Source organism: Phaethon lepturus, unplaced genomic scaffold (genome assembly GCF_000687285.1).
Source record: "Phaethon lepturus isolate BGI_N335 unplaced genomic scaffold, ASM68728v1 scaffold34588, whole genome shotgun sequence".
Taxonomy (NCBI): Eukaryota; Metazoa; Chordata; class Aves; order Phaethontiformes; family Phaethontidae; genus Phaethon; species Phaethon lepturus.
The window spans coordinates 1-12,208 of record NW_010556077.1 but is presented as its reverse complement, the minus strand read 5'-3'; the positions used below and the strand labels follow the sequence as shown (position 1 = coordinate 12,208).

Here is a 12,208-nt window from a genome sequence, read left to right as displayed (position 1 = left end):
GTCCAGTTCAGGATTTTTGCATCTTACATTTGCTACATATATTTTGCCTGATTACCTGTCTTGTATATACTTTTGTTCCAGTTGGGTCATTTCTGACAGATTAAGAAGGAACTGAGATCATAATAAGCAAAAAAAGTGCAGTATAAATTCCGTAATATAAGCATTCTTTATAAATACATCTTAGCATTATTTTTCTAGACATGACAGCACCACAGCAGAAAACCAGAGTAAGGATTTCTGAATCATGTTTTGAAGTTGTTCTTTTATGAGCTTTTGTGTGCTAAAAATATGTGATTAAAAACTTTCAAACAAATTTCAAGTTGGTGTTCTTTGTATTGGTGCATCACAGAATTAGGAGTAAGATATAAAAGCTCAGAGCAGAAGTCAGCAAATTTCTTTCAGTCTGTAGAGATTGATGATTTTACCTTTTTTTTTGCTTTGAGACATGGATCATGTTTAAACATTTTCTTTTTAAACAATTGCTAATATTTTTAGGCTATTTCTTCTTTCTCCTTAGCTTCTCCAGTATGTTACATTCATGTCACAGACCTTCCCTCTTCTGTAGTGTTACACCATCCTGAAATTATGTAGTGTATATAATGTTGCAATATAATGGTGTGGTTCCTGTCAGTGAGTGTTTTAATATCCCCAGTGTATAAGTCCTTTTAGTGGTTATAAAAATGATGCAAAATTTGCTTTCTAAGAGCTGTGGCTTTGTACCAGAGCACAGTGGATCTCTGTGTATTTTAATGAAATGGAAGTATATTTTCTCCTAATGCCCTGGCAGCTCAAAGATAAAATGAGGATTATACTAGCTACAACTGCTTGTATAATAAGCAGAGATTAACACTGTTAATTTCCCTCAGGGAAATGTTCTGCTGCTGCTCTAGATGTCCTGGCTAATGTATTTCGTGATGAACTTCTGCCACACATCTTGCCCCTTTTGAAGGAATTGCTCTTCCATCCTGAATGGGTAGTTAAAGAATCTGGTATCCTTGTTCTTGGAGCAATTGCTGAAGGTAAGGCATATCAGGTTGCTGAATTTTTGATTGGTTCTAAAGCAGCTCTGTGGTTCCTTCTAGGTGAATTTACTTGTGCAAACAAGTATACATCCTTAGCTGATTTGGTTTTAGTGATTAATCTCTACATCTACTAGTTGGTGACTGCAGTTATTTGTTTAAATTTTCATTTTCAAATCTATGCATGTTTCAGAGGCTAAATAACTTAAATAATGTCTTTTATTCTTCCTTTTCTTAATTCTGCACCATATATTTATTGGTATCTCATGAAGTACTACCTTGATTTGATAAAACAGGAATATTTAATAAATTTGAGCCTTACATTTCATTCAGTGTTTTCAGAAATGGAGGAGACTGGTCCTGCGACTTCAGTGTGCTGAGCTGCTTTTTGTGGATGGTTCACTGATTTAAATGTGATAACTTCCATTTCTTTGTATTTACTCATAGACTTGGCTTTTTGCCTGTATTTCCAGTATCTCTGTCCATTTTGCAAACTGTAGGAATATGTTTGGGTTAATCTATGGATTATCTTTTCCTACAGTGCCTAGTGAACATACTTTTTCTTTGTTGCTAGAAAACTTTTTTGTTGGTTTTGATTTCAAGTCAAGCAAGGTAAAAGTTAGTGCTTCTGGCAAATCTCAGTATATTACTGCCTTTGCTGACTTGAAGTGTTGTAGATTTTATTGCTGGCCAGTATTTGTGTGATATTAGGAGAAAACAAGAAGAAAATTAAATTTCTTAAGGCATCCTTTTTAATGATATGATGATTTTTATCAAGGCCTAATCTTTCTCTACTTATTGTCTTGGTCACTCTGAGTAGACTGGCACAAGACTTCCAAGCTTTATAAACTAATTTTATTTGGATGTTCTTGCCATTTAATAAAGCAGAATTTCTGGGCATTGTGGAAGCACTGAAGTAGAAATGTAGTTGAAATGAATGTAAATTTGATTGGGGATTTTAATTATTGTTTATGGTGAGGTTTCTTTTTAGGACTTAACATAAATTAGGTAGACTTGCTTTGTATATTGTTAAAATTTATTACTACGTGATAGGGGATGAAAATATGTCCCTTCTAGGAAATAACAAAAAGTTCTATTACGTTTTCTAATTCTCATACTGTAATAGCTATATTTTTCCTTCTAGGCTGCATGCAGGGTATGATTCCATATCTTCCTGAGCTGATCCCTCACCTTATTCAGTGCCTCTCTGACAAAAAGGCTCTTGTGCGCTCCATTACATGCTGGACTCTTAGTCGCTATGCACACTGGGTAGTTAGTCAACCCCCAGACACATACTTGAAGCCATTAATGACTGAGTTGCTAAAGCGTATCCTGGATAGCAACAAGAGAGTACAAGAAGCTGCCTGCAGGTGAGCCAAAAGCTTAAACAAAAAGCACTATCCATGACAATGCTTTTTCATGGGAAACTATTTTAATGCTTTTATTGATGAATGCATGACTCCATTTCTAGTTCTTAATGTTTGGGGTTTTTTTCCTGGAGTAGGTTCAGCTTCTTCTGAAGTAGTCACAGATTACTCTAAATTGTAATAAAATAAAATCAGATAATTTGTATTTCTCTTGTCCAGCTTGTTTTCAGAGTATATGAATCACCAAACTAAACAATCTATTGCAGTAAAAGAAATTATGTGTATGTGACACCTGCTTATTTTCAATATTTGAAGTTTCATTGACCAGAAATCTGGCTTTTATATGCCTATAAACAAGGTCAATACTGATGACAAAGGAAAACTATCCTATCATTGCATTAGTGATGTTGTTTATATTTAGCTCAGGATTACCAAAACATTTGGGTTGCAATTATTTCAAGGGATATTCCCTTTCTCTTGAAAGGAGATAAAATTTTCCTTTCTCCCCCCTGTCTGCTGATATTAAAAAAAAATATTAATTGACACACCATTAATGGAATGGGTACACCACTTATGCAGGAAGGTTAGCAAATAAAGCTTTTATGTGTCAATTTGTGTGGGGCAGGAGTGTACACATCAGACTGCCAAGAAAGTTTCTTCATAAAGCAGAATTAGATCTGTAATATGTATACATAACAGGTTTTACAGGAATATTTTTAAATTTTGCTCATCACAATGTAAGAGCTGAATCTTTGTGTTCAATCAAAATAGATTGGGTTTGAGTAATACCATTTTGAAAACATACCTTGGATGAATTTGAGGACTAAATACAGTTCTATGTTTAAACAGAAATGGGTAGTGTGGGGCATTTTGGGGTGGTCTTGTTTTGTTTTGTTTCAAGATACTGACTGACGTGTTTGGGGTGGGTTTTTTGTCACTCAGTGCCTTTGCTACTCTAGAAGAGGAGGCTTGTACAGAGCTTGTTCCTTATCTTGCATATATACTTGACACTTTGGTCTTCGCATTTAGTAAATACCAGCATAAAAACCTGCTCATTCTTTATGATGCTATAGGAACTCTAGCAGATTCTGTAGGACATCATCTAAATAAACCAGTGAGTATACCTTATGTTCTGTAGAAGCACTTGTCATATATTGAAAAACTGATTTGGTGGTTTTTGTAACACGCTTTACATGTTATAAAACAGAAATGCTGACCTTTCTGTGTAGATTTCAATAATAACAAATATTTACATGTAAAATACATAGACTGCATGTAATTTTCCCACTACACAAATACTCCCCATTTTGAATAAACGTGTGTATGGTGGCTTGTGAAATGTGTTTCGCATTATCGTGACTTTTTTTTCCTCATTCTCAGAATTTTTCAGCTCAGAGGAGATATGTATATCAATATAGATATGAAATGGGACTTTAAAGAAATTGGTGGAATGTGTGTGCTAATTTCTAATGACTGGGGTTTTTTTTTAATTTTTTTTTCTGTATCTACTTTCAGTATAGCTAAGCTGCTCTGTGTGTCTTTCCGATGTATTGGAGTACATCATCATTAGAAATTGCTTTATCAGAGAGTGGGATAGACATGCATTTTATATATAAAAACACAAAATCCTTTGGACAAAGCAGAGATAACACACAGGCAAATATGTGTACATATGTTCATTAATAGGATATGCATACATGTCACGTGCATCTTATGATGGCTATTGAAATTTGCTTTATTATAGTGCTTCACATGTCATAGACACTAGAATAAAACAATTTGGGTTGTTGCCATGGCATTTTACTTGCCATCTAAGACTCCACACCATCAGAGGACATCTTTTCCAATCTCTTTCTGGCCCTGTCCAGCTTGACATTTGATGGCACGAGGAGGAAGCTAAATGGGAGCTCCTGGTGATGGTGGGACTTTCTTCAGTCACTTAGAATATTGTATCTTTGGACATAGCATTAGCTGGCAGCATCTGTTGGCTCTTTGGATACTTTCTGGGAGCAACAGTACTACAGGGATGCCTTGCTTAATGTCCTTGTGACTGTGACAACAGTGTCAGGGAAGATGCAACATCTTTATACAGAACTGGTAAGTGTGCCCTTCTGGAGGGATAGAAAATTACTTTCTTCATGGATGAGGAAGAGGTTTCAGGAACTTGGGGGGATAGGATTGTAGCATCAGGGCAGTGGGAGATGGTTGAGAAAAGCAGGTGGCAGATGCACAGACAGATTGCATTGCTGGTAAAAACATTTTCTGTAGGCCCTGAGGCAATCCTATAGATTTGTAACAACCCAGGCAGCTATTAAAAGTTTCTAGACTGATGCCAAACCTGGAGGAAAAGATTAATTCTACAAAGGTACTTATGTGCCTCAGCAAAAAATCTGAAGACATAAATTGTCAATTCTAATATTAAACTACTTCTACATATTGCAACAATGATTAGAGTATATCAATTTTCTTTTGCTGAGAAAGTAGAATATATCAATACTTAATATATCAATTTTCTAGCTTTCAAATAAACTAGTACACAATGAAGTGTTTCAGTAGCTGTTGCATTTTCGTCCTAAACAGGAATATATTCAGATGCTAATGCCTCCATTAATCCAGAAGTGGAACATGTTGAAGGATGAAGATAAAGATCTCTTCCCTTTATTAGAGGTAAATGTTAAAATTTGAATATGTTTTATCAACTTCTTTTAGGAATTACCCCTTTTACTAAAGATGCTCCTGTTAGTAAGTGTGACTATAAAAGCTGACAGCATTAGGTATTTCCCATTATGGAGAAAATATTATGACTGTAGTGAGAAAATCTTGTGACTGAGGAAATGTCATTAGGTTTAGCAGGAATCTTTTAGATTTTTTTTTCTGCCATTCTTGAGTGTTTTCTTTGTGATTCTTTTTTTTTTTAATTGTTCCATCCCCCTGTTGTTCTTGTCTTCTCTCTCTCCTTGCTCTCCCTTCATCCCTCCATTAAAATTATTATCAGACGGGTTGAAGGTATGAACCAGACCATGTAGTCTGTTCTCTGTACTTTCCAAGTGTGAAGCAGGAAAATGCTTCTAGAGAAATTAGTTTTGTAACTCTTGGGTAATGTTAGGGCTTGTTACATGGTCAGGATATTGAAGTTTAGCGTAAGTGCTAGCTGAATTATAGTAACTGTCTTCATATGAACTTTCTTGGCCACCTCTAAGAAGATGCTGCTTCTGAGAAATTTTCTCAACTGACATACATAGGAGAGAGTAACAATTAGCTGACAGTTGCCTTGGCTCAGCTAATCAGTACTGCCTTTCCATGTTGTTTTTACTTAATCAGTTACTTGTGGGTATACTTAAAATGCTTTTAATTTATCTCTCCCAAGTAAAAGGTACTTCAGGGACGTGAGGAAAGTTAGTGTGTGTGTCTCTTGCTCTTTTTATTTATTTATTTTATTCCAGTGCCTGTCGTCAGTTGCTACTGCCTTGCAATCTGGCTTTCTTCCGTACTGTGAACCTGTGTACCAGCGTTGTGTAAATCTGGTGCAGAAGACTCTTGCACAAGCCATGGTATTTTTCTATTGCTATTCCAATGTTTTCAGAATATCTCCTTAAACCAATGTATTAACTATGTAAAGTTACAGGTTTGCAGGGAGATTTGTAGTATTAACCATTGAATATTTAAATGAAGCTGCAGTTCTGAAACTAATTTTTTGTTTGCTTGTTTTGTTTTATTTTTACTTTTATGCATACCCCTGAGAAAATCTAATACTCATTTTGAAAATGTGTACTTATTTGTTGCAGTTGCACAATGCTCAGCCAGACCAATATGAGGCTCCAGATAAAGATTTCATGATTGTGGCTCTTGATTTACTCAGTGGTTTAGCTGAAGGACTTGGAGGCAACATTGAACAGCTAGTGGCTCGCAGCAATATCCTGACACTAATGTACCAATGCATGCAGGTGAGATGAGTAACCTGTTTAATCCAAGGATTTTCTTTCTTAAGAGAATCGGAAACACTTCTAGAATTGTCAGGTTTTTTTCTTCCTCTCTTTAGGATAAAATGCCTGAGGTACGGCAGAGTTCTTTTGCATTGTTAGGTGATCTGACAAAGGCGTGTTTTCAGCATGTTAAGCCTTGCATCGGTATGTTTCTTTTACATATTAAATAATTAACACGTTTTACAAACTGATAAGAGGCTGGTTTAGCCATTGTTAAGTTCCCTTTTCTGTGGCTTGCCTTGTCATGGTGTTGTAAGTTTTCATTTTCCTTTATCAGAAAGATTCTGTAGTCTTTTCTCCTTTGAACTGTGTGTTTAAGACATGTTGTTCTTTTTGTAGACAGTGCAGAAGTTCATTTTGCTGCTTGATGTTTATATGTAACATGCTTCCTGTTGTGCTGGAATACAGCAAAACAGATGTACTTAGACTTCAATTAGAACAGTTGCTTTCTTTGATAAATTCTTGAATTTGTAGCTTTTTTGTTCTACTAGAATCTATTGTTACAAGGAGCATCAGTTATACACTTGCAAGATATTCACTGTCTCTTCCCTGAGATACTCTTCAGATAAACTTAACTTGACAAATGAATGCTTGGATAGGCTTGTAATTTAAAATTTATTTGGCAGATGTTATAATCTTTGTGACTAACATTTTATTAAAATTTAATCAAAGCTGTGATTTGCCTTCTAGGCTTCATTGTTGTTGGCTGTTGTGGGTTTTGGGGGGGTGTTTTGTTTGGTGGTTTGCTGTTATTGTTGAGGGTTTTTTTGTTTGGGGTTTTTTGTTTGGGGTTTTTTTTAGCACAGCTGAATACATAGCTATCCAGGTATGTTTTTTCTTCCCCCACCCCCGTGAAGGGGTGAAAAAAGGTTTCTAGAGTTATATAAAGGTAAAGCCTATTAGAAATATTTTTAAAACATAGTTTGAAAAGATTTGCATTGAACTGCTTAGGTTGCAAAATACAAGTTAATCTGATATATAGCAGAAATACAGCTCTTGTTAATTCTTACAAGAATTGAAATATGCTTACACAATTTTTTAAAAACTTTTCTTTTTTTCCCCATGATCTTATAGTAATGGGACAACATGGTTGTATTGTGTGATGAGATTTTAAAATGTTGTTCTTTCTAGCTGATTTCATGCCTATTTTGGGAACCAACCTAAACCCTGAATTCATTTCTGTGTGTAACAATGCCACCTGGGCAATTGGAGAAATCTCTATCCAGATGGGTAAGATTTTTAATTTTTTTTTCTTTGAATCCTTCCACATTTAGAATGCTTTGAGTTGTTTTTTTTTATTCTTAGTGATATTTTCATGTTAAAATTTAAATTAAATTTGATATTCTTGTCTTTGACAGTAAGTTCAATGTACCATATCTAAAAAGATAATGTATATTAATGGTCATTTTCTTCTGAATGTTTCTTTTTGGCTGTTTCAGGTATAGAGATGCAGCCTTATATTCCAATGGTGTTGCACCAGCTTGTAGAAATAATTAACAGACCCAACACACCAAAGACATTGTTAGAGAACACAGGTACCCAAAAAATGAGCCATTCATGGTGAAGGGAATTGGAGTTTTTTTTTTTATATATAAAAATATGCATGGAACTTATTTTATTGCTATGTATTTGGCTTTTATAAGCAAAAACAACTCTGTTCTGCAGAAGCTCTTACAAGTCTCAGTCTTGCAGCAAAACATCTATCATATATCTAGATTATTAAAGTTATTGCTTTCTCACCTTTATAGCATTTTATATTTAGTTATCATCTATTTAAGTATTCTTCCAATTTTATTTATGTATACAATATGACAAATGTATGCAGTAACACTTAAAGACTTAGTGGCTTTACACTGATTTTAATATATGCATGTCCTTACACATGTGTACTGTGTATATATATGGCTAATGTTTGAAACAAATGTAATTGGCATATATAAAACAAATAATGAACTCTTTGAATTTACAAAAAATGCACTTTTTTTTTAAGATCAATTTGTAGTAACATGCGCAAAAATCTAGATCTGTGATGGCAGTTTTACCACAACATAACTGAAATTATGTATAACTTCTATTACCTGGTTGCTTAATAACAAATTTCTGAAAAGAATTCTAACAGTTGCATGTGTGTTTTTATGTTCTGGCCAGCAACTTTGCCTTCCAAATTGGGAACAATCCCCAAATGCCTTATTGAATCAGAATTTCTGAGGCTTGTTTCTTTTGTATTTATAGAGGGCATGTTCTGGTATGAAGAGCACCTTCCATACTTCAGCAAAACTTTATTAATAATTTAACAAGTTTCTGGTTTACTATTTTACTAATTGAGAATCTTTTGACTTTTTTCTGTTTGAAAACTCTCTTGTAAGAAAAATGATAGTTTAGTCATTATACTTGACATAATTGAAAATTATACAAATTCAGTGCTACAGTTACTTTTTTGTTTTGAGCTAAGTATGAGATAAATTGGAGAGAGATTTATTTCAATGCATATTTTTCCTCCAGTATTCTCTACACCCCACCTCCTCATTTAGTATGGAAGGTGAACTTGAAGGAAAAATTGCCTAGTTGTCTGGCATATTTATAGGCACTGCTTTTTGAAAAGATAATTTTGGAGCAAATAGCTACTTGTTATGAAATACACTATGGAATAGCATAGCAATATAAGTTTTCTTTCCCCCTGCCCCAACCCCCTTCGTCTGCACTGATGGATGTGTAATACCTATAACTGAGGAGCATCCAGTATTTAAAAGTTTGCTTCTATCACTGCTAGAGAATTTTTTGAAGCATCCAAAAACTGACTTTTTTTTTTTAGTATCTTAATAGTTGCTTTAAATGTGGATGCATAACTGCAAATAAACATTGAGTGTGGTGTACTTAATTATAAGTTTGTTGTGGGATATTGTGCTGCATGCCATTGGTAAGTGCAAGAGTATTACTGTTTTCTGCTTTAGGTTGTTATTTAATGAGCTATGAAAACACTTCTATGGAAACATACAAGACCACCTTAAGTAAAAGTAGTTGCATAGAAAATAATGAGTACATTCCAAAAAGTTAAGCTTTGACAGAAATTACTAGTCTTTGTACAAACTGTAGCTGTGAGAACTTGCAGATAAACCTTAAAAGTGTATTTTAATTTGAAAGTAGCATTTCAAATGCAGTTTTATGTTAGACCTACCGAAAATTTGAGACACTGCATAATGAAATTGAGTAATGTCTGGGCAAAATAGTACATTGCCAGTGAGCCACAGCTTTCCTGGAATGAGTACATTTCAAACTGATAGTATATCCTACACTAGACTTTTATTGGAGAAAGCATCATCTGCTTTATTGCATGTTTCATTAAATTGTTCACAAATGCCTGTTAATTAGTGTTGCATAGTATGTCCCTTGAACATAGGTTTTCTTTCTCTGCTTCATATAAATCTGCTGGATTTTAGTATTAGTCGTGTATTTTGCTTCAAGTAATCCTGATACATTATTCCCTACCTTCTCCTTTTTCTAAAGATTAATCTTTTGTGAGTTGAGCAAACACCATTAAAACACATTTGAATGATGATATTTTCTTCTGTCTGTCCCTCAGAACAAAGGACCACGCTACTTAATCATCCAAAGAAGCAGTTTTGCTTTTCATGTGTTCTTATGCTTCTGTATCAGAAGTCAGTTTCTTATATAACTTTTATGAGGAAGCCTTTTCTGAACAGGAGAAATATTGGGATTAAAGAATTAATTTTCTGCAGTCAGTTGCTATGAGTTAGCAACCACTTTAAATTCTCTACAAGATTATGAAGACAACAAATATTTGGTGCTCTTTGAGAAGTGTTTAATCTATTTAGCATTTATTAGATAGACTACAATGTATTCAGTGTAAAAGTATTTATAAATGTATTTTTACTGATAGATAGTAAGCCTATTACAGTCTTGAATTCAAAATATTGAAAAAAATAAAATGTTTAGGACTACTTGATACTAAAACTGAAAATAGTTAATTCCTTTCTGTCAAGAGTATCCATAATAGTACTTTTTATTAAAAACTTTGAAGTGTATGCTAGGTAAATTTACTGTAAGAGATGATTCTGAAGAGGGCAGAATGACTGCTTACATCAGAAAGCCTTTGGATTTTAAATTGTGTTTTTTGGTGTTCTCTCATTTTCTTCTTTAATTTTTCTTTTAACCTGGAGAGTATACCATATATGTTGCTGCCTCTTATTTAGGGGGTGGTAATAAACAACACTGGTGAAATCTTATGTTTACTATCATACACAGGTTCTGTTGGCTTCTGTTTCTGAGTTATTTGTTGTTTTTTCTTTATTTTTTCTCCTCCCCCCTCATTTGCTCATGTCTTGGTTGGCGTTTGGTGGTGTATAACCGTGATTGCATTACCTTAGCAATAACAATTGGTCGTCTTGGTTACGTTTGTCCTCAAGAGGTGGCCCCCATGCTACAGCAGTTTATAAGACCCTGGTGTGTATTATTCAATTATTTTTTTTAATTCATTTTTCTTCACTCTCTTTCTTTCTTTCTTTCTTCTATCTCACTTTTAGATATATTTTCAGTTGGTTACAAAATCTCAATCCTTAATCATTGCCAACCATGTGACTAATCTTGTCCTATCAGGTTTGTGAGTTTTTAGTAGCACTGTCATGTATTCTTTATGTTGTGGCTAACTACTAATTTATGCATGGGATAAGATTGTCACATGCTTGTGTGTTAAAGCTTGACTACAAAAGAGCATTTTAAAATCCACCAGAATGATAATATAATGCATGCAAATACTGTATAATTTAAACTGTTCATTTCTTAAGATTCAGTCTGAGGCTTGAACTGCTGTAAGGAATATGTTTCTAGACTTGTTATGTATAAAATAGCTTGCTTGCTGCTGTAAAAGTTAAATAACTGTTCTGTAAGTGGTATCTGACATAATTCATACTGCTATAGTATTTTATGTTCTGCTTCTAATAATGATAGTTTCTATAAATATTTCATATACATGTTTCTTTTGTATTTAATGGAACACAGGTCACACTTTCTAACTGTATGTAGTGCAACAGGAAAGAAAGATTCTGGAGCTGATGCCTAATGGGCAGTAAAGACTGTGTGCAACAAGTATCTTTCTAAGTGTTCAAAATAGTGTTTCAGATAATCTTGTCAGTGTGACTTATTCCATCAAATACTGTAATCTAGTTCTGACTTGACTGAATGAAAAAGTAATAGAATTAGCTAAGTTTTGCTCTCCAACTTAATAGGTGCACCTCTCTGCGAAACATAAGAGACAATGAGGAAAAGGATTCAGCATTCCGTGGGATATGTACCATGATCTCGGTCAACCCCAGTGGAGTAGTCCAAGTAAGATACATAAATAGATCTTAACTTTTTTTTTTTGGCTCATGTGAAATTTAGTGAAAGCTGTATATTGAGTATGAAAAAGTTTAGCTTGATGTTGATTCCCTGTAGTACATGCTGTAGCTGCTTTTTTGACATCAAGGAGGACAAAATGTTTATATGTAAAATGATACATATCATGATACTTCAGGATTTCTGCTTCAGTAATTATCACTTATGGAAACGAAAGGACAGTATTGTTAAATTCATTTTTTGTCTTTTACTTACAAATAATATGTAAACAATGAACCTTGATTAACTGTATTTTGATACTTCTGACACTTTTTCATGTTGAGAATGCGTACGAAAATGCAAGGCAAAAGTTCACATAATATTTCTCAGATGCAATTTAGGCTTTAAAAAAAAAACATAACAAAAACAATAACCACCCCTTCATTCTTAAAACTTGGGTAGGGAAGAGTCTCTTTCAACTTTGGATATATTGCTTAAATAGTCAATG

At 34.0% G+C, this 12,208-nt stretch overlaps 1 protein-coding gene across 1 annotated transcript; it reads left to right on the top strand.

Annotated features, from left to right (window-relative positions):
• Positions 1-866: 866 nt before the first annotated feature.
• Positions 867-11,712, top strand: LOC104613607 (transportin-1; the record flags this gene model as incomplete). Its single annotated transcript, XM_010292369.1, has 11 exons — positions 867-1,019; positions 2,164-2,389; positions 3,329-3,500; positions 4,967-5,053; positions 5,830-5,937; positions 6,172-6,330; positions 6,426-6,513; positions 7,501-7,599; positions 7,809-7,904; positions 10,755-10,830; positions 11,613-11,712. Coding segments are annotated over 11 exons (1,364 nt in total), but the record flags the coding sequence as incomplete, so codon positions are not given.
• Positions 11,713-12,208: the final 496 nt, after the last annotated feature.